This window comes from Prorops nasuta, unplaced genomic scaffold, assembly GCF_024137725.1.
Source record: "Prorops nasuta isolate Cenicafe-Biocafe unplaced genomic scaffold, Cenicafe_Pnas_1.2 PNAS00030, whole genome shotgun sequence".
Lineage (NCBI taxonomy): Eukaryota > Metazoa > Arthropoda > Insecta > Hymenoptera > Bethylidae > Prorops > Prorops nasuta.
Window position 1 is genome coordinate 2,292,135 of NW_027116827.1, and position 22,273 is coordinate 2,314,407.

The 22,273-nt window shown below is 47.3% G+C and overlaps 1 protein-coding gene across 2 annotated transcripts in view; it reads right to left on the reverse strand.

The window, feature by feature from the left end:
* The window catches only part of LOC136782850 (uncharacterized), a 199,166-nt gene that overhangs the window by 130,211 nt on the left and 46,682 nt on the right, over nt 1-22,273 (reverse strand). For both annotated transcript variants that reach the window (XM_066742547.1, XM_066742548.1), the window contains exon 3: nt 8,781-8,870. In XM_066742547.1, coding sequence (XP_066598644.1) covers nt 8,781-8,870 — 90 coding nt within the window. The remainder of the gene's footprint in view (nt 1-8,780; nt 8,871-22,273) is intronic.

The following is a 22,273-nucleotide window of genomic DNA, read 5'->3' on the forward strand; positions in this document are numbered from 1 at the left end:
CGTTATCTCGTCCAGCTTCACGGTGGTCGATGCTTGCGCGAACGTTATTACGGTCAACGGGTCATTGCCACGATCGTTCCGATCTTACCGATAGAGTCCACGTCCCGACTATGAAGGAAGAATCATGAAATTGGTAGTGGCTCACCCCCCCCCCCCCTTCAGCAACCACCTCTTTACGCCTACAGATTATTATTCCAAGACGCTCGTCTACCCGCGACCTGATTTCGGATTCCCCTTTTTACGGCAGACGAGTAAAAAAATAATTGATCGGTGCTAAAACTAGTAGACCGGTGATTATCGGTAGGCCGCGTTAATGCGATCTGATCTTTTAGGAACACGTACGGGAGAAAACGGAGGTATCCGAGCGATAATAATTAACGAGACGACGAGCCGTTTGCCGTAAACGTTGTTGTTGTTTTAATATTTGCTTTCGAGGAGCCGAATAAAAATCGTTTCCGTCCAATTATTCATCAACACCTGTACCGTTAACAGTAAATTTTTCGTAAGTTTAATTACGCGAGTGTGCAGCACGACGGCCGTGCGAAAATATAAAGGTATCCGCGATGACGTACAGCGAGAAGCAGAAAATAATCTGTCCAATTAGTATACTTATATAGCCGAAATTATACGATTATAACTCTCTCCTTCTCTCTGTAATTGCGAGTTTGGTACACTTTTCGAATTATCCGCAGGAGAGGCTCCGCCATTGCCTATAATTAAACGTTAACGTCCGATTAAACTTGTATCCCCGGACGTATAGATGAGAGATTCTCTGTTTATCCGAGGCCGAGAGAGGAGGCAGCGCGCAACTATATAGCGTACAATTACTCTGTTCGATCGTCACGCCAAGCTGCCTAGTCGATTCTCAAATTGGGCCGATTGACAGCTGCGAGCCGAACGGACGCCACGCACGGCCGATACAAGGAGCACGCGGCGTCTATCCAGCGAAAGTATCCGCGTACGCGCAACCCCCAAAAAACCTATTCCTCGTCTCGATCAACCTTCGCCTTCTATACCGAAGCCAATTTTTCCACTGTGTCTCGGCGCATCGAGACTCGATGATTGATGAATCGCGCGAGTATATGGAATGGAAAAAAACTGTGGTAGCCGAAGAAGGGGAGTGGGGGTGGGGGGGGGGGGGAGGAGTCTGAGGGAGAAAAAAACTCAGGTAAATCGAGGTAGAGGAATAAGCGATCGAGCCACTGGATCGCTATCTCGACACTTTAATTGGTTTTTCGTTGCTTAGCAGCTCTTGATTCGCGTCGAAATGTGTATTGCGCCGATCGAGGTGGGAGTTTGTCTCTCTTCCGGGTCTCTGCAAGGCGCGAGGTTTGGGACTCGGAGGCGCGTACACAGTCGCGTTGCATATACATGGAAGTAAAAGTGAAGCTCGCGAGCGACAGGTGCTCGGTGTGGTCCAGCTGTACCGGCATAATTTGCCGATCCACCTCGGCGTATCCGAAGGTGCTCCATGCCTCCACCTGTGTATAGGAGCGACGACACGAAGGTCTACTTACTCTCTCGTGGTTCGCCAGCTGTTCGACCAAACCGAACGATCGTAGCAACGCGTGTTTACGACGTAGGGGGCTTCGCTCCTCGTGCTCGACGTGTCCAACGATCGATAATAAATCATCCACCTCGCTTCGCTATTCTCTTTTGCCGTTCCATCTGCTTTTTATGTCCCGGAAAAACACGCAAATCCAAGAAGAAGGTTCTTCGACGAAAATGAAACTTTAAGAATCGTTGCTTTTACCGGAGACAATATAAGACTTGAATTGTACTCTTCTTGCATTAATTGGACGTCGGATGAAAGAAGCACGAGTGTAGTGTACATACGCGTTTAATTATTTATTTCCACGAATTCACGCAGCAATGTCGTTTCGACCTCGCATCCTTAATGGTCCAACGCCTTTTCCCGTTTAATCAGCCACGTTGGAATTCAACATAGACGCTGCGCGAGCATCGAAGGATGCGCGGTGATTTTGCAATGAAACGCAATGAAATGCTGGTTGTAGCGCGCTTGCGTGCCATCTTCTTTCGGATTTTCTTGCAGCCTCTGAAGAGTCTCCGCGCGGGACGAATGTAGATGTATAAATGTACATGGATATATATATATATATATACGTGGATTTGCATGGATGTATATAGTACACGAGCACACGATAGAAGGAGCCTCTCAACAATCATTACTCGTCGCTGTACATGTGTATGTTCACCACTATATATATATATATATATATATACACTAGATATACGTGTATGCGCCAGTAGTCAACAACAAACGACAGATGTTACGAGTTAGGATTGTGTGGCTGCAAGGGACTGACTCGACACATTTTCAATGATAAAAATCGTAGCTTTGCCTTCCTCTTCCTAGACGTAACGAGCACGCCTAACCGCTACTGCCCGCCGTTTCTTCATACCTTCCGGAAATATTACGTGAACGCTGTATCCTGCGAGCAGCAACGTCCTTCCCAGGATTGATAGCCGTATCGAACTATTATATACGGACTCTTGACGAAATATCTCCCTCGAATCTCTACATATACGCAAGGTGTAATTTCCAAAGGATTTTACATTGCAGTTTCAAAGAAACGCGATGCAGTCATTAATTTCATTGCTGCAGAAAAACGTTGGAGCCTAAAAAAGTTAATTTTCCATCATCCAAGCGACGCGATTTTATTTCTAACTATATATATATATATATATATGTGTGTGTATGTAAGAATGTTGCGATGGTCCCGTAAGCGCAGCCATGTCGAATCGCAATCAAGGAGAAAATAGCGAGGCGAGCGTATTCGTGGATCTCGGTGAAAAGATCATCAACGGGAATCGTGGGCCGCGTGTGAATCGCGCAAGTTATGCGTTGGACAATGCAATTCCGCGAGTGCACTCTCGGGCCCCGCCCAAATTCGCAATAGGTGAAACAGCCGTTTCTCCATCTTTCTCCAGATTCCAACTATACAAAACACGAGTCGATGATGTATAATACATTGCAAAGAGATCCGATTCCCAATGGAAATGGGAGTTTTTCGCAAAATCATCCAATGAAGCGCGTGTGTCGATTCCGCAGCGGTGCTCAGTCTCTTTTCCCCTCCACTCGTTTACCTCGACAAGCGTTTGATACGCACAATTATTAAAGTGTTCCTCGTTGATAAAACCTGGCGAATCGTTGCAGCCAAACGCGTTCGATTGGCATTAAACCGTTTTTGGTAAATGTGATTCGGATCGGTGAAATTTCCATCGGGAGAGTGCGTTAAAAGCGGAAAGAGTCGGAGCGAGAAGAAGGATGAAAATTGCATGGGTGGACCGTGGCGGGTGATTTTTCCGGGTAGAGCCCGAGGGACGAGTCATCAACAATGGGTGGATATTTTGCGACGCCCACGCGGGGTGAAACAAAGGCCCGTGGAGCCGACAGATGCGAGCCGCTCTCGTGGAGATTTAGGTCCGTGCTGCGCGTCCATACTTTGTTTATAATTTTCTGCGTTCCAAGAGCTGCGGGAAGGCGCGGTGCGAGTACTCTCTTTATACACTATATACATATATATATATATATATATATGTTTTATTCCGTATGCATAGATGCGTGTAAGGTTCGCGCACACGTATACGGTTCAAAGTGTGCGTGCACGAGCACATCGCTAGGAATATACACACAGACACGCGTTTACAGGTGTACCGCGTAGCGTGTGTGTTGAGATATAGGCAAGGATGCTTGCGTAATTCGGAGAAGAGCACGCGGCAAATGTGGCGATCGTGGTGACGACATCAAACCAGAGGAAAGATCCGGGAGTATCATTGGTGTATGCCGAGACTCCGCATGTATATATATACTACATATATACACTCGAGTTTCCATCTCGAGACTCTAAACCGGAATTGAGTCCACGGTCACGTATGCACATCCCAGCTTATCAAAATTAATCTGTTTTCCTTCTCCTTTCAACGACGCGCTATCCTCTCGACCTCCCTCGTCTCCCAATTGTTTACCATTCGGCATAACGAGCGTCGCTCGAATTTATCCGACAATTTTGCGTTGGGAGAAAATTTAATTCTATATATATATATATATATACAATGCATAGGAGGAGAGGGGTAAGAGAGATTAAAGGTTGACGAGATTGTGCGAAAATGAAAGCCGACGTTCGTAAGGATTTGCGAGGGACTCCGAGCAAGCGGAAGTTGTAGAAGACTTTGGCTATAGGTTTACGCGCCATTAGGGAGTCGGATGGTCATTTAGCGTTTCGTAATAAAATTCATCCGATCGAGGAGGCATTCGATCGTCTTCTCATCGAGATCCCAGATTGGATAAGCGAATCGGCGTGATGCGGCGGAGGAGTCATCAGAGTCGGATCGCGTGCGTAATCGATCGCCCAGATACCCACTTCCGACACCGCCAATGGCGAATGTAGAAATTCAAAGCCGGTGGGCGGTGCGCGGTGGGAACCGCACTGTTACAATATACCTATATGTATAAAATCGTAGCGATCGATCTCGAGGCTTTCCAAATGGCCACTGTCGCGCTCAATTTTAACGCTAATCCCTCGGAGTGGCCGGAATTCCTTGTTCCTCCATGTTTCTGATATGCCACTCTACGAAAATCCTACAGAGTTTTTGCAAAGGCGACAGGAACGAAGAAGAAGAATAATCAAACGGCTCGTAAATATCCGGTTACGCAAACCATTTTTTCCGTCTGCCTTTTTTCACATCCCGCCACTCATCGGATTACATCGCGGTGAGAGGGAGGGAGCTGAGATCTCTCGCGAATTAGCGCCAGCGTGAATTGCAATAATATTGCGAGGAATCCACTGGGAAGAGGCTCTTTGAGTTTCTCAGCGAACAGGTAGTACCGTCGATCGGTAAATTAACTCAGCCGCTGGAGGATTAATGAAGAATGACGAGTGGCCAGGCCGCGTCATTTGCATAACACTCGCAAACGCCTATTTACAGGCTCGAACAACTTTTCGAAACGTCTCTCGCGGCCATATCTCGACTCGTCTCTCTCCCTCTCTTACACTCCGCTCGTTATACGGTGCACCACGTGATCGAAGCGGCCGGCAATTAACAATTAGCACAGGAGAAACAATAATCGCTCCTCGTGCGATCGTGCGATGCGAGGAGGATCGAACGTGCGAGCAACGAACCAATTCATCGATATATAATTCGATATTGATCGATCGATCGACGAATGCAGGAATTAATAGCGCGCGGCGATAAAAAGTGCGCGTGCGCCAATCGAACGGGCTAATTGATCAAGATATAGTCCATTGGCGTACATCGTCGATCGTTCGCGGATCTCGCGGGCCAAGTATACGTGTTGCGACTGTTGCAGAGTCGACTTATTAGGCCAAGTTCAGGTGGTAATTTATAGGGAAAGTCACACGATGCCAGGTCCCATGGTCTGTCTAGCTATATAGGCGAGGTACGTATAACGGGTTACCCTTCGTGACGATGACGTACATACGGGAAGCAGCGGCAGCTATAGGGACGCGGGTGAGAGCGTCGAGAGAGAGAGAGAGAGAGAGAGAGAGAGAGAGAGAGAGAGAGAGAGGATTCCACGACTACCGCGTGCAAGTGTGTACATACCGTCGGCTAAGCAGCTTTTCGAGGCAGCTGCCAAAGACCGTGAGGCAAGTTGGGATCATGTCCCGATCCTGGAATCCCGACTATCGGAAACGATCGCGAAACGACGGCCGAGTGGTCATTTAAATCTTCCACCCTCGTTCTCGGGACTTGGCGCGCCGACTGCTGTGCTATATATATATATATATATATATATATATATAGGGAACTAGCAGGTCGCATCCGACTGGAATTCTCACGCATCTCTCGCATCCACCACTTCTCCATTATACACATCGGCCAATCACCGATGCGAGGATCCTTTCGAGAAGCGTCGCGAACGAGCTCCTCCGTCAATTACATATCGATGAATTTCGCTAAAAAGCCCGAAGAATTATCATCGTTCATATAGCGTTCGACGCGCGAATGCAGAGACATTCCGTTAGCTCGACTCTATATTGTACATCCAACTGGAAGAAGATTCCGCGGACGAAGTTTCGCGACTCCCTCTCATCCCATATAAATATTGCTGAATACTTTGCAGAAACAACTTTCTACATTGACAGCGCGTTATGTGGATCTCGCCGAGATACCGGCAAATTGAATGGGACGCCGATACTGCGGTCGTGCAGACTCTATCGAAGCTGGGAAATATCTCGAATTTCGATATATACCGCCCGGGGATACAACGTACAGTTGGCGGCGTCGCGATCTTTCTATTTCTGACGCGAGACGAATTTTAACTTGGGTGTGCCAGTTATTTTATGATGGTGGGGGGGGGGGGGGGGGGGTGGGGGAAGGGGGTAGCACGAGACCAGCGAGAAATATTGCCCTCTCGTGAACATCGTGGGCCGATACTACCGGTTACGTGTGGAATAGTTATACCTGCTGTAATATCGTATTGCCCAGAGAAGACTTCTCGTGGTGGTGGTGGTCGAGATTAGTTCCGATTGCCTCTGCACGGGTGAATTATAGAAGGGTTGGCCGCTCTCGGCAGAGGCATCGATCCCGGCTACCGGCTTCTGGCCGTTAATGAGTCATGTTTAATTGGCGTGGGAAGCCCGCGGGTGCCTACGTCCACCTAACGGAACCTAACTCTGCAGCCTGATGTTACCCGCGGATCTACCGACGCTAATCCCATATGAAACGCCTGCGAATCTCTTGCCAAGCAAACGCTACCGCGCGCAAAGATCCCCCGCCGTAACGTTTCACTTCCCGGCTCGTCCCCGTCTGGCCGAACCATGCAAAAACCGAGGAGTGCGCGCGGGAACGTTGCCGAAGAAGGGGCACTCGCGATAGGTACCCCTCCCTACAAGCTCCTATATATATATATATATATATGATGAGCTAGCTCCAAGTTGCACCACAGGACTAACCGTAATTTTACGCAACGCTCAATTTGTCGCATTGTCGCTACGAGGAAGCGCATTGTCGCTTACCATCTGCCGTCCGTACGTGTATACATATATATATATATATATATATAGCGAAGCATCGCACTTCCCGGCCGATAGATCGGAATCGAAGCCGATCGTGATTTATGCACGGATTACCGTTCCGCTCATAATTTTAGCGATCTAGCCAGCATCCATAGAAATCGTGGCACGACTGTTACGACTCGTTAATGGTCGAGATTCTTGCATCCCTGCGCGAGTCTCATTAAGATTCCGCCGCGGATCAATCGAGAGAAACAACCTGGCTGATTTGCATGATAATTGGCAGGGATAACGAGAATGATAAGGACGATTAAGAGGGGAGTGTAATATGTTAATATATATAGCATCTGTATACCATGCAGGTACGTATAGGATATATATAAAAGAAGTCTCGACTCTGGGGGAGAGCAATGTTTGCTGCTGCACGTGCATGGTAGGAAAAAGAAGCGAGCCTAGCTAAATAGACGCTACGACACTTGGTAGCTAATTGTTGCTCCTCCGCGCGAGCGACGTGTCGCCGCGTCGCGCGTTCTTGTCGGTCTTCGTGGTCCCTATTGGGGACCAAGATGTGCGTCGAAGACTGGTGGTTGCGATTCGGGTGCCATCACGTATCGTGCCGAGTTTCCATCGCGGGATAACGACACGTGTCTCATACCACCTCCCACGGACACCCCCCTTGGGTGCTGGTAAACAAATGGAGACACCAACTCCACTCACCCCACCCATATCCTATTGCTCTGTACCAGTCGCTTGCTCTCGTGTGGTAGGTGGACTGGTCTTATAATAGGGACACTCGACTCCTATACAGATACTGAGTAGTTAGAGATAAACGCGGAAAGAGATGGTAGATTTTGTACACTGGAAAGTCTCTTTAATGTGTATATATATATATATATTTACCATGTCCTTGATTTTATCCATTGAAACTTATTTTATTCGTGTATGGAACATTTGATTGTTCTATTTTGACAAACCTAAAACACTAGATTATAAGAAGTATTCTTGTGAAGAAAACTCTTATAGAATATTTTAATATTGTTATTATTTATAGAGTCATGTAGAAAACATGTCTAGAATGAGGAGTCTGCATTAATTATTATATTGCTCCTGGTAAATATTAATAATACTAAAAAGTTTTTCAGAATTTTTTAATGACGTGATATATAGTAATGATAAAAGGTATGTATTTTTCATACAGCTAATATTTGTTGAGCCAAATAAAACTCCCATCCGGATTTAAATTCATTAGCACGATAATCTACAAACATTATCCACGTAACTCGTTATATACGAAAAATATTAAAAATAATGTATCATATTTTTTTATGGATATTGTAATAGGCAAAAAGAATGTCTAATGAATTTTTTTCTATATTATTGATATTTATCGAGTTACATAAAGACGCGTTTAGGCTGAATACATTTTTATGTAACTCGATAAATATTAATAATATTAAAAATTGTACAAGACTTTTCTCTTCAGAATCGGCCCATCCACCTAGAGTTTTCGACTTACAAGCAAATACGCCCTGTGTATACACATGTGCCGCAAGAAATTTAACGTCTACTCCTTATTTTCTCATAGCTAATGCGCAGCACAACTTTATGTACCATAAATTATACATTTTGTACAGATATTAATGTAATCCCTGTCACTAATAACCATTATTTGGTAGATGTTAAATTAAATAAGTAAATAAAAAGAAAAGTAGGCAAGAATTTTTCAAGGGAATTTGCCGTAGGTTTTTAAAGAGGAGAACGTATACATATATTCACACTGACCTCCCTAGACGTTGGCGCCCCCAGGACGCAGGGGCTGTCCGGACGGCGGGGCGCACTGGCCCACCACTTGCTCGAGAGCTCGCTCTCCTCCTGAAACAATAAACGTGACCTGTAATTAGACAAGACGAAGGTAAAGGTGATAGGCGGTGTTGCTTGATGAGCGCTATTACAGCAATCGTAATGTTCCACGGAGATTGCCGTTTCGCAGAAAATTAACCCACGATCCTAGGGAATCTGCGCGCTTGGCATGGCCGAAAAGCCAGCGAAGGGCAACGCTGCAATTTATAGTAGTTTGCGAGAACCGTTACTCGCCGTTGGCAACAATCCCAATCCTGCTTTCCAAATAGGATCACCGTGTACATAAGCAACTCGCAAATTTCGTCTCGACCAGCGTGTTCGGTGTTCATATATATATATATATATATATATATACGCGAGCCGATAAACTGGATCCTATTTCATTTTTCGAGAAAATCGATCGTTAAAAATTTTGTCGTGTATACACAGTATATGCATACACACGCATACACTGCATATATAAGAGTGGTGGAGACGCACGACACGAAAGGGACACGGAGAAGCGTGCGCGCTAATGGATCAATTATGCGAGTCATTTGAAATGAAACGGAGCGCGGAAGGCTCCCCGTGACCCGACTTGGCGTGCAGGCGGACCGGAATAATTAAGATCGCATCTCCCGCGGTGTCAATGCGGAACCTTATGGCTCAAAGTAAGGATTTTACGACTGGTCGTATCGTGCATTCGTGCGCCGCGCATTATTACGCTCCAATGAAACAATACCACCCGAACCTTCCTCCATTCGATATATATATATATATGTATATAGATAGTAGGAAGAAAAAAATGTGATGGGTAATTTTTGGTGGAGACGCGAGAAAACTTTGAGAAAATTCCAGAGTTTTCTATATCATGTTTTTGGAGGGGGGAGACAGCAAGAGGAAATTTGAGAGAGGGTAGCGCTGCGTAGCGTCTCATTGGCTGGCGAGATAAGCCCGCGTTTTCTCGGTGAGAGCGAGCGTGCACGCGAGGGCAGTTATTAAAACGTTAAAACAATTACGTGGGCCGCGACACAAGGACCGAGAGGCGGTGACGTAGTCGGAATAATTGCAACGAGGGTTTTGTTGCTCGGCTAGAAAGGATGCACAGCCGAGGGGCAAAGACGATTCCCCGTCCTCGCGTCAAACGGACCACCCGCGAGAGCTTCGCAAATCAATTTCATCCCCGAACAATTCCCATCGTCCGTACCCAAGAAACGCGATCATACGGCCACCGTGCATCATTTTCCAGTAGCGAGAATCAAAAGTTGGGGTCACGCCTGCATTATTGCGCACGCACTCATACTGCATATACGCTATATACATGCAATTATTACATGGAATTGCGATAGGCGCCGCGCCGATGCTACACTTGCGCTTTCCCTAGATTTCTCCTATTTTCCCTAACGTTTTCTCATTCAATTTCAAATGGAGTCTGGCCGATTGGACTTTACGCACATTTCTCGTTTGTACTCGAGCAAAGAAGCAATATATATATATATATATATATATATATATATATATAGTATATGTACAACGAGAGTGAGTTTGTATTTCTAGAGAAATTCTGGAGAAGAAGATATTGCACATCCTATACATATAGAATATACACGAGTTGGTTTGACGGTGTTCGATGATGGATGGAGCGTCGGTTTAATCGCGTGCAAAAAATATAGGAAAATAATGCGGTATATAAGATGCGTGCTTGAGGTAAGAATAATTAAAACGGAAATTAGCGATGTTGGGATGCAGGAAGAGAGCTAGAAGCTACGGGGACCGATCGGTCCATGTATTTATGCAAGTCAGTTACTCCTGATCAGTTCTCACGGTATCGGAGAGTCGTTAAGCTATCGGGTTTGGAGCTTTTAAAGAGTGTCGAGCGATCTACCGGTCCCGGACAGAGCCGACAGGCTTGCACGCACGATTCTCAGCTGATGCCAGTTGCATCAATCGGGCCTATCGTAAATTATAACTCTCGGCCATAAAGACAGGACTATGAAAGTGATTTGTAACACGGTAGAGCTCCCCCCCCCCCCTCTCCCTTCACCCTTCCCACCACCTTGCACAGATTTGCCTATCACGATAGGTGGAGCCGCGATGCATTCGCGTTTCTAATGCCATATGCAGTATATATATATATATATACAACATTACTACATTGTACACTCGAGTTATTTCGAAGCAAGTAGCAGAAAAGTCAGTGGTCTCGTTACATAACGCACGTATATATACGGGATCGGTGAAATATTCGGAATATGAATATCGCAAGAGCACTTATTATGCGATCACGGCACAGATAGCTGGCGTGTGTCGAGGCGACAATGTAACTCGGTCTGGCTGGCTCGCTTTGTTCGCGCTAAATCCACTTGATGCTTGATATATGGACCGTCCGGTGAATCGCAGTGGCGTAACACCCGAGTTTTCCTTTTACTTCGGTAGCCGCGGCGGAGCAACCGTTCGATTTGCAATATTAATCGACGTGATTTTTCTGCTCTTTCCAAAGGCGGGGCTATCTCGACCTTTCGCTCTGGCTTCTCTCTTTTTTACGGTTCTTACGGGGTTCTCGTGGATCAGGGAGGGGGGGGGGGGGGGTGAGAGAGAGAGAAATACGTAATGCTCGCTACCGTGCAGCAGTGCGGGCGGTTGGGTCACTCGATGAAGGAAAACAATAGGAGCGCTGATTTATGAGAGCATTACTGACAACCCACGTACATGTCTAGATCTACATATTATACCAATATTCTCCATGTTTACCGTGCGAGTGCTACCGCTATCCCGGAGCACGATCTAGAGATCTCGTGCGAAGCTGGAGAACGCGATACTCGATCGGTCTTCGCGAAACGACCGGGGGGCCCCGGATACAACGAAACACTCGCATCCTTTTTCCTCCGTTTATCCCGAGATCCATATATATTTAACGGGCAGAAGAGCCTGCGCGGCCACCATCGCAATCGAGCAAATAGGAGACGCGAATGATCCGCTTAAGAAGGCGCGCGCGCTATAAATATTTTACGTTATTGCAACGTCCGCGCTTTAACGCTCCTTTTCCACTTGAATATTTCCCATTCTTATATCCCTATACCATTATCATTATCGATGTGAGAATCGGCGCGAAAGTATCCCGTACGGCAAGAGCCAAATGCGACGTGGACGTTGCAGCGCTAACTCGCGAATAATCACGGGATAAATCATCTCGCTATAATATCAATTAGAAATGTACTATCGCCTCTTCCCATTGGCGTACACTCGGCCCCGATACCCCCTCTCGGTATATACACGGTTGAGACCCACTGCGGCTGCATGGTCCCGGCTCTCCGCCAGCTCATGGATAGAACGCTGGAAAAAATGTCGTTATGACTCAGAGTCCGTTTGACATAAATCGTTAAACGTGATCGTGTAATATGGCTGATACAACGATGACATTTATCTCGGGTCTAATAGCGAGGCGGAGATACGATCGGTGGAGCCGATCGCGCGCGAAACCACCCGATCGTTTCGCTCACCGCTCATAATCAGCCCAACTCGTCGGGTAATTACATTCGTTAAAATAACTTCTCCTGCCGAACCTGTGCCATTAACTTCTTGCGTCAGTATTTTTCTGCCGGATGCGGAATCGCCGATTGACGTTCGGGTGCTCCCTGCTCCACACACACACATGACTGATGATAATTATTCAATTAAGATGGTCCGATCGACCGTTCAGCCACGACGTCGCGCAGCGTCGTAAATTCACCGAAATCGTTATTAACCTGTTTATATCATCGCCCCTAATAGCTCCTCCCCCCCTCTATCTCGCAGTTTCTCTTTGTCCGTTATCCCGTAGCCGTAAAACTTTACCCTAAAACGTTCAGCGATGTTTTGTCAATATTTTCATTGATGTACGAGTTTCCGAAGCGTCATATATACACACTCTGTATATTGGTTGTTTTGGTACGAGGGCCATCAATACCTCTTTTTCTATCCATCGCGCGGGATCATCGCTCTCTCTCTCTCTCTCTCTCTCTCTCTCTCTCTCTCTGCTCCTGGTTTGGGAATACGGTGCTCTTGGTAGTTGAATGAATGAAATGATACCGGTCGATCGGGGCGCTAATTGGAACTCCCGCGGACGATCACGCTCCTCTTTCTCGTAAGGCCAATGTGGTTTTGGTCATTTAACGAGGGAAAAAGTGCTGCGTTAAAGAGACCAAATGGAAGCAGAGTGAAGAAGCGTTGGCAAACAAGGGTAAATGGGTTCAACGTATAAACCTGTCCACGCACAACTTAAACTTTTTTAATTTTCCCTTACCAGAGTCCATCCGAACACTTTGGACGTATCCCTTTAAACGCTTCGAGATACAAACTGCGAAAAAAAGCTATAAATTATTACAACTGGACGATCGTCAGAGTTCGGCTATTTTGCACTCTCGAGGATGGTTTTCGTGGTACCGGATGATATTTGATGCATCGGTAGAGAAAAAGATAAAGGGGGGGGGGGGGGGGGAGGTACAACATTATCCATATTCTCGAAGAGACGAAGGACGCTCGTCGCAGGAACGTCTCGATTCGAACGGCAACAGTTTGCGAATAAATTTCTCTCCTTTCTCGAAAGGTTGCTTTGGTGGGGATCGAGTGCTGCAGAGTGCAAGGAGGGATGTGGAGTGCGAGACGTGGCGGAATGAGTGGCGTGATACGGTCGATGATAGTTGGCCGATGCACGCTCACGCGTGTGAGTAGACCGGACGAGTCCGAGAGCAATCGCGTAAATCATGCTACGTGGAACGTGGCACGTGTTTGTCAGACAGAGCGTGTAGCAGAAACGTAGTAAGCGAGCCACGATTTCCTTCAATTACGTTGCTGCTACGTGCCCGAGATAAAGGTGGAAAAGCGCACGAGCGCCATCGATCTCGGCCAAGCGTAATTCGACGCCGATTCACAGGCCCGTCACCACCGTAAAGCGATCCTCCTTACGGCTACCGACTCGCTCGCTCGCTCGCTTTCCCCATTCCACGGTTTTAAACTCGCTCTTCCCGCAAATCTCTAGCGATTTCCATTATCTCAACATTATCCCATAAACCCTCATCACCGTCCGCTTCTACACCGACCGTGTTCCGCAAATTCCTTATTCCATCCCCCCCCCCCCCCCCCCCCTACGCAACCGTCCCAGATGACGAAGCTCTCGATGAAATTTTTCCCCACTCGCCCAAGTATATATATATATATATATATATGCAGAGCAGTTGGATATTTGACCCATGAATCAATACAGCGATCGATATGTCAGATCCAGAGCACGCAAGTGATTTGCGTAGGTTAAGCCGTACTTTGATTGGATAATTCCTCGAAAGTCTCCTTGAAAGTATAACTATGGCAATATCTCGCAAACGGTTGACACTATCTCGTAGAGTATATAGAACATGACACTTGTGAATCATTGGCGGTTTTTATATCGGGTGATCCGAGCAATAGGCACGATCGCGATCATCGGGAAGCGTTGATAGCCGAGAAGGCAAGGCATCGGTGCCTTATCAGCGGCGTATAAGTAAGCAGAAACGATCGCGGCCACCCACAGCGTCCCCTACGGTGCCGAAAGCGTGCAGCCAGGCTGCCGTTGCGTGAGAAAACAATGTAGAACGACGCTAGCGTGAAATTAGAAGAGCACGCGAGGATGAGTGCATATATACTGCAGCTCCGATGAGTGTACTCATGCAGAGTGCACGTCCCACTCCTCATTCTTTTCCAATATCTCAATCTCCAAAGGCGCTTTATTAATAAAGATAGCTCTGTCATGCATCCTCGTTACACACGAGTTTCCACCACGTCGATAGGTGTGACGATTGTATATAAGCGAGAGACTCGGGTGGTTTTTATCGACTCGACGAATCCTCGTCCCGTGCAGCCCTGTATCGTGAAATCGGCCGCAGGAGAGAGCGGAGAATAAAGGATCTCCCGGAGACCGGTATGATAATAGCGATTTGCGAAATTCTGGAGGAGCCCCGTAGGACGAGTGTCTTGTTTGACCAAAAATCGTCCCTCGTCCGATTCTTGCAAAATACAGACGGATGCTTGAATCATTCATAGTCGCCGAGCTTCGATCGGTTTGCCGAATATTTATCGCACCTATATATATGTATATACAGTACAGTTGGTCCGCGGATAAAGATGTCAGTGGGGGAATAACTATATCGAGGGACGAGAAATTTACCCTCGTACTCGTAACGAAGGCACTATACATACGCGGAGGACTGTATAGGCGTAGAGAGGGAAAGGGTGGTGTGCTGCGTTGCTGCTCGATTAATATTTCAATTGGCGTGTGGCCGAGTCGGCGTACGAGTGTCGCTTTTTAAAATTCATTAGCGGCACGCTGTGGTGCATGGACACACTGCAGGCAGAGTGTCCTACGGCGAACGTTACGACACACAGCTGGGAAGCAGCCTGATAATTTATTATTACCGGAGAAATGGAAGCCGCCAATCTATTAGCACGTCCGACAATAACAACGCTGGCCGCAAGTAACCTAAGTAGTTAAGTAACTTCAACGGGGCTTACCTACCGCCTACGCGCGGCTCGCACCAACGAGCCCCGTGCGAGTGTCCACCCCCCCCCCCCCCTTCTACGGAAGAGACCGAGTCGTTGGCACAGTCGATATCGATCGCAAACCGGTACGGCACACCAAGCTCGACTAAATTACCCTACACCAGGACAACAACACTCTTATACCAATTTCCACCAGGAAATTTCGCACTTACCGTACACGACGAACCTGGACACTATCTGTCTCCATGGTCGCCGCGTAAATTAGCTCCCAAAGAGATTCCACCGAAAATACAATAGACTCGCGTGCGATCAAGCGTTTCGTCAACTCCATTTTTAATTTTATCGAGTTTTTGTCATTTCCACCGATGAGGAAAATGGGAGGCTCGACTTGGTTACTGTATATCTATATATATATATATATATAAACAGCGAGGGACATGAAAACCGGCGAGTCCCGAGGACTTTACGGCCATGCGAGATAATTTTATGCGGACGCCTCGGCGACGCGCGAGAAAAACTTTCCACTGCCAAGGCAGAGTTTTCCTCGGCCTTTGCGCCGACCGGTTGTCACGTACGGCGCGCGGTTTCTTACGAGACCATCGAAGAAACCTGCGAGCACTGTCTTTTTTCCTCGGAGTTTCGCCACCGGAAAAATACAAATCCAATTAAATGGAGAGAATCAAATTTACTCTCGCCTTCGGCTATTTATACAGTATATACAGGGTGTTTCACGAGTGGCGTTTCTTCAAATATACGGGTAAGAGGATCCTCGGTGAATTTAATTGAGCGCTGCAAGCTAATAACGAAGGTTTTTAAGGAGCCGCGATGGTGGAGGGTTGGTTTTTGTCGATAGATCGAGCGTGTGGATATATTGGAATAAGGGGAGAGTGTCGGTATTGTTAGTCCACGCGTTTTCCAGTTGTTTCGCTTTGGCGGTGGTCGAGGTATAAAGGCGCCGGCTGCGCGGTGCGTCGTGCCGGAGCGAGGTAGCGGTGATTTCTTGCTCGCGCCTTCTAGACGACGCGACGCGACGTCAGGAGGCGGCTTCGGGAAAGCTCGATACGCCGCGGAAGCAAACGGACGCACAAAAGGACGCCAGCTGGTACGACAATCACGTAAATGCGCCAATACTCGCCCTGACAGATCAGAGAACGCCAGCCGCTTCCTGGTAAACTCCCAGTGCGATAATTAACACGCGTCTGCGCGCGTAAAAAAAGTGGGGGGGGGGGGGGGGGGGTGGTGGACGTAAGAGTCCTGTGGCAGGGATTAAACCGCGTATATAATTTGCTTCGGTAACATCTGCGGAGAAATTCCACTGGAAAGTCTCAATCGTCGGTAAAAGCACGCGGGGTAATTTATAAATTGATTTTTCCTCGTAGTGTGCAGGATCACCCAGTGCGTGGCTCGCGGGAAACTTATTTTCTATATTACGATATTTATTGCCTGGCAAGAGCGTGCAATCTGTCGTACCGTTTATCTCGCCATCTCGGTTGGTGGTAACTCATTCCGGAGTGTTAATTTTTTCACTCTTAACTTATGTACTCGCATCGTGGGTAAAACGCCTTGTTGAAAAATTGCTGTGTGAAATCTTAATGAGGAGTGGGAGGGGGGGGGGGGGGGTTCGCGTTGGTATCGGGACCGTCTGAAATTTTATTATAAAATACACACGTACCTATTATATTCATATATATATATATACATATACGCGTATTGGAGATCCTCTGTTGAGGTTGGATTTTTTGTTTGTTTGTTCGTGCAAGAGCAGAGTGGCTTGAATTTGCAGACGAGTCTGAGAGTGGCGGTGCGCTTGCATACAAAGCAGAGAGTCCGGCGTGCAATTCCGATCTCGTCCCGAGTGAAACGCAGGCAAAGCAAGAACGCTCTCGGACTGGCCGCAGCGACGAGCGTTTTGTCGCGAGTGATTGGCATTTGAAAGGACAAGCGCGTACAATGCAATTACCTCAGGCTGAAGGTTCCCTGAAGGCACCTTGAAGGGAAGCCGAAGGTGAGGCAGGATCTGCCACGGAAAATATATCGCGTCGCTCCGGCCGACGAGTGGCTATACAGCCTCCTCTTCTTAATCTCTCGGGAATTCGACGCTAAACGCGAAGAAACGACGATGAAGAACCCCCCTCCACCGAAAACAATCGGTAACTCTCTGGCCAGAGTTTCGAGGAAAGCAAACGACCGCGGCGGATGCAATTATCGAGCGCTAGGCTAAAATCATCGTAAAGTGGAAACTAAGTTGGTATATATATATATATATATATATATGTGTGTGTGGCTGCTGGTGGATGTAGCATTTGGTTCATCGGGGATCGAAGGGGAAACGTCAGGATGGAGGGGGGATCCCAACTAAGTTGAAATTGAGCACCTGCGGGCTCGAGGAACAATGAGAATTTCTTGCTTTCGTCAACTAGGAAGGGCCGGAGGGCATCCGCGTGCAGTGTGCGCGCTCGGCTCCTTGGCTCGGTTCGCCAGTGATTTACGGGTTGGTGCGGATAACGAAGCGGGCTCATCAGCATCGGTAATGGTGCTGCCGAGCATTCTGGCCTTTGTGCTTCCCTTGGCTGCCGCGTGCCAAGCACTCCAACGCGCTTCCCGTTGTTCCTCGGCCTAACCAGTAGCGCTCAATCAATTTAATTACTCCGGCCCGACACTAGCGGAACGGCATCAATCAGAATCCGCGCGGCGCGGCACGGCACGGCACGGCACGGCGCGTCCCGCAATGGACCGAGCATCACCGAGCCCAGCCGAGCCGAGTGACTTGTCTTCGCTAATAGCGCTAAATCTCCTATGGAGATACTCGCGCTGCACACCCATTATTTCCCTCTGCGTACAAAAATCCAACCAACCTCCTTCCACGCAATAATCTGCAGCCACCATGAGATTCCCTTCCCCTCGTTAACCTCTTTCTCCAAACATCCGATGAATTTCCAATTTAATACTCGTTGCTACTACGAATCGACACTCGTCTCGTTATTATATACGTACTCCTTTTTGCCTCCGGTCGAATAAATCAATATACGTGTACGGATGGATGTGCGATATATATCTATATGTATATATAGAAAAGGTAAGTGAGATTTAATTTACTTCGGACGTTCTCCACCTAGTCGATAAATTAATCGCACTACATCAATGTCGGTTCTATATAATCGTGGCAAAAAAGATTGAATTATATTAATTTAAGTTCGCCGCGGATCGGTGATAATTTTTTAACGATGCAGAGAGGGGGGGGGGGGGGTTCTTGCTCTTGAATGGCCAAGAGCGAAGAATTGGTTTTTGAGAAATAGAAACTCTCCGGGAGAGAGATTGTCGATCGATGGTTATATACGGTGAACGAGAGAAGGCAAAGCATGAAAAATGCGAGATGACGTGTTAACGGTTGATAATTACCACGCGAGAACATAGGCGTAGCTCAGGCTGAATTCGCAGGAGCAACGCTGTTTTACGATCGTTTTAAAGCCAGTTGAAGTATGGCGACCGTTGAAATCGGTGCGAGAGCGAGCCTGGCTTTCCTTATGACTTTATGGTTCTTGCGCAATGATACGTGAAGAAAAAATCCCATGGTGCATGGAAGAAGAGAGGGATAAGGAGAGAGAGAGAGAGAGAGAGTCCTGGTCATTCCCACAGTTTCTATTTCACGCACGCAGTCGCAGCATCCTCTCTCGACAACGGCCCACATTCTGAACTTGACACGACGCGCGCCCTCTTTATAACTCCTCGTCGTTTCAATAAACTGTAAAATATATGCTCCAACGCGAAAACTCCAACTCCTCTAACTGAAACGAGCAGAGTTTTGTCGGTGCGAGCGAGCTACTCGATAGGATTAAGGTATTTATGATCGATGCTCGAATAAAAATGTTCGGATTATGTCCCCACGTCATAAACGAGCGGTAAACACGATTCTTGATGTAAATGCAAATGACGTTGCGCGGAGTGAAAATCGTCCCATATGCGTTATATCGAGTAAAGGTTAAGGAATTAAGGCATAGATCTGAGACGGGGACTGCGTATCCGATACAACGCAGAGATATCGTAAACGAGCTTATTACAGGACTCGATTGTGCCATTGTTCCAGGCCAGGTCTAAAGCCGGCGATTTGCATAACGCGCATCTCGCGTCTTCATTGTTTACGTGTATGGTATGTGGACGCTTATGCGAGTTTCGTTTTTGAACGATTACGGTGCTGCTTGGTATATAAGAGAGATAACGAGTATAGGGGGTGTGTGGGGAACTACCTAGAGAGAGAGAGAGAGAGAGAGAGAGAGAGTGCAGAGCTTCGACGTTAACTGTTCATCCCCCCTCCCCCCCCCCCCCCCCTCCCCCCACGAAGGACCGATCGAACAAGCCTGAACCATAGCCACGCCTAAAAATGACTAGACTCGGATGGCACGTGAAACCAGATACCGGAATCGCTGGAATCCGTGAGTCGTTCGCGTATGCTGACGTCTTCGCATATAATTAAATACTCTGATACGCGCCGTCCCATTCGCTTTTAAATAGACGTTCCCCTTAATGCGTGCACCGGCCAACCAAGGAGCACAATAATGTGTTGCGAAGAATGCAAATGCAGCACGTACGCTTTAATGAATATAGCTCGCCAGTAAAGCGTCTCCAGGTACATACGCGTTGGAGCATCATCGCTGGACTTTATTCGTCCGTGCAAATTATCCGAAAATATTCGGCCCGTTCAGAGAGGCAAACCTGGTGGGGGGGGGGGGGGGGGATGGGGGATGGGGAGAAAAAGCGCGACGAACACTCGCACGAATATACAAAGTCGTATATATATACACGAAAATCCGAATTAAAGGACCGTGTGTGTAATACAAACACAGGGGGGATGGCTCGAATTCTATTTCCGGCATTGTTGAAGATTGATGAATCAATAGAGGAGGGATAATAGCAGGGATTCTCCTGTGTGTATACACCGAGTTAGTGTATAGCGCGTGGTATAATGTATGCGGAGAGAGAGGATTTGTGCGAGGACAGTGTGTCCAAGGAGTAGCGCGGAGTGTTGTTCCTGGGAGTATCATAAACAAGGAGGTTGTATACCGGCAGGTTGGTTAGTTACGATCGTGGAAGGAAACACACTGGCTCGTCGCGTCGGCTGGACTCGGGAGTTAAAAGACAAATGGGATAGAGGGGTAAGAAGATCTTGGGAAGTCGCTGTCGCAGTAGCGCAGGCTGCTGACCTTTGAAATTTTCCCCCATGCCTCTTTTTACTCTTTCGCTCGGCTCGCTGTGTTTACACGCGGAGCCGACACTTGCGCGCGCAGCTCGCATTACCGCTGCGGTTTAAGATTTCCGCTCTTCGGAACGGACGACTCTCCACGCGCATTCTCGCAGACAGCATCATTTTCGCGATCGCTCCACTCGCCACCACGTGCGATCCTTATTCTCTCTGGAGAGAGAGAGAGAGAGAGAGAGAGAGAGAGAGAAATTCTTATCGACTGCATGGATGAGCGAATCAAATATGTTGCGAGAAAAGGATTCGACGATTTTTGCTGCGAAATATCTGTATGGAGGGGAACTGTAAAACAGGACAAACATTCCTATTTCAATACACAGATTATTTTTTATATACATATTTTCTAGAATTATACACACGTTTGCTTCCGTCACGTCACTCAAAAACGTAACTTTGTTTACATTCGAAATATACAGAAAATTCCAGTCTTTGACCTTCGTCCGATTGCTATTCATAAATCTATACAGTAGTTTGACTCTTTTATCTTTACCCACTTTGTCGTATGCATATATACCGAGTTTTTCTTATACGATATATATCTACAAAATCTCTCGTCTCTATCCCAGCATATCCCGCATAGCGGAACGCAAGAGAGAGCTAGTCTCCTTAAGGGCATCTATTGTTCTCCGTAGCAGGAGCCCTAATTACCTTTAATGCGCGAATATTGATCGACGCGCGTAACAACGTGTTCGCTCTCGATTAGGACAAATTTTGCAGGATAAATCGTCGTTGCATAGAATTTACGAAATTCCCGCGACGCCGTTTGCGTAACCAGCTTGTAACGACGTATATATACATATATATATATATAGGATATTTGTAAACTCTCGCTCTCCCGGGCTGACTACCGGCACCGGTCACGGTACGTGGCACACGAATAACAACAGAGCGACTTTGTGCGATGCGCGCGCACCTACCAACAGCACCGTGCAGTATCCAACGTAAACAACGCGCCACATGCTCGTAGATCCATGTTGATGTACATTTTGTATCAGCTTTTCAAACAAACTCTGCGATTCTTCGTAGAATCCAAAAGTCCTCCAGTTTGCATATACATGAAAACACCTCTCAGCCTCGTACCCTGTACAAGAGACTCGAGCGTATCTGCCTCTCGAAGCACCAATCGCGTAAATAAAATATTAAGGATAAAAAGCGATATTGAAACTCTTGTCCGTAGCTTCGCTCGCACGGATCAAAGCGGCTCGAGCGTAACGGCTCGACTTTTGCTCGAGCATCATTGTTCCTTCCTCTTAATGCACTTTCGAGCATTGTTTTAACGCAAGGTTATGTGTGCGTGTGTATGGCTGGTGTGGCACGATGCACCTGCCAGCGCCACCCCGAGCCTCGAGTTTAATAAGATTCCAATCGATAGGCGCGCGCGTGTGGCATTACGCCGCCGTGCCGTATCGCTCGGACCTAGATAAATTCGCGGCTGGACAAAAACTCACGAGCACCTATTACGCGGTTCTTGAACGCGTTTTTTGTCCGTCGGCTTGGCCGCGCGCGCGCGCGCGCGCCATTTCCATGTCGTTCGGCCAGCAGCGTCCAATCGATTGGATAATATCGCTTATGAAAGTCTTGACTTTTTATCGCTCCTTTGCACGCCAGCCATCGCGTACTATCACTCCTGGATTTATGTATAAATCTCTCTCTCTCTCTCTCTTTCCAATTT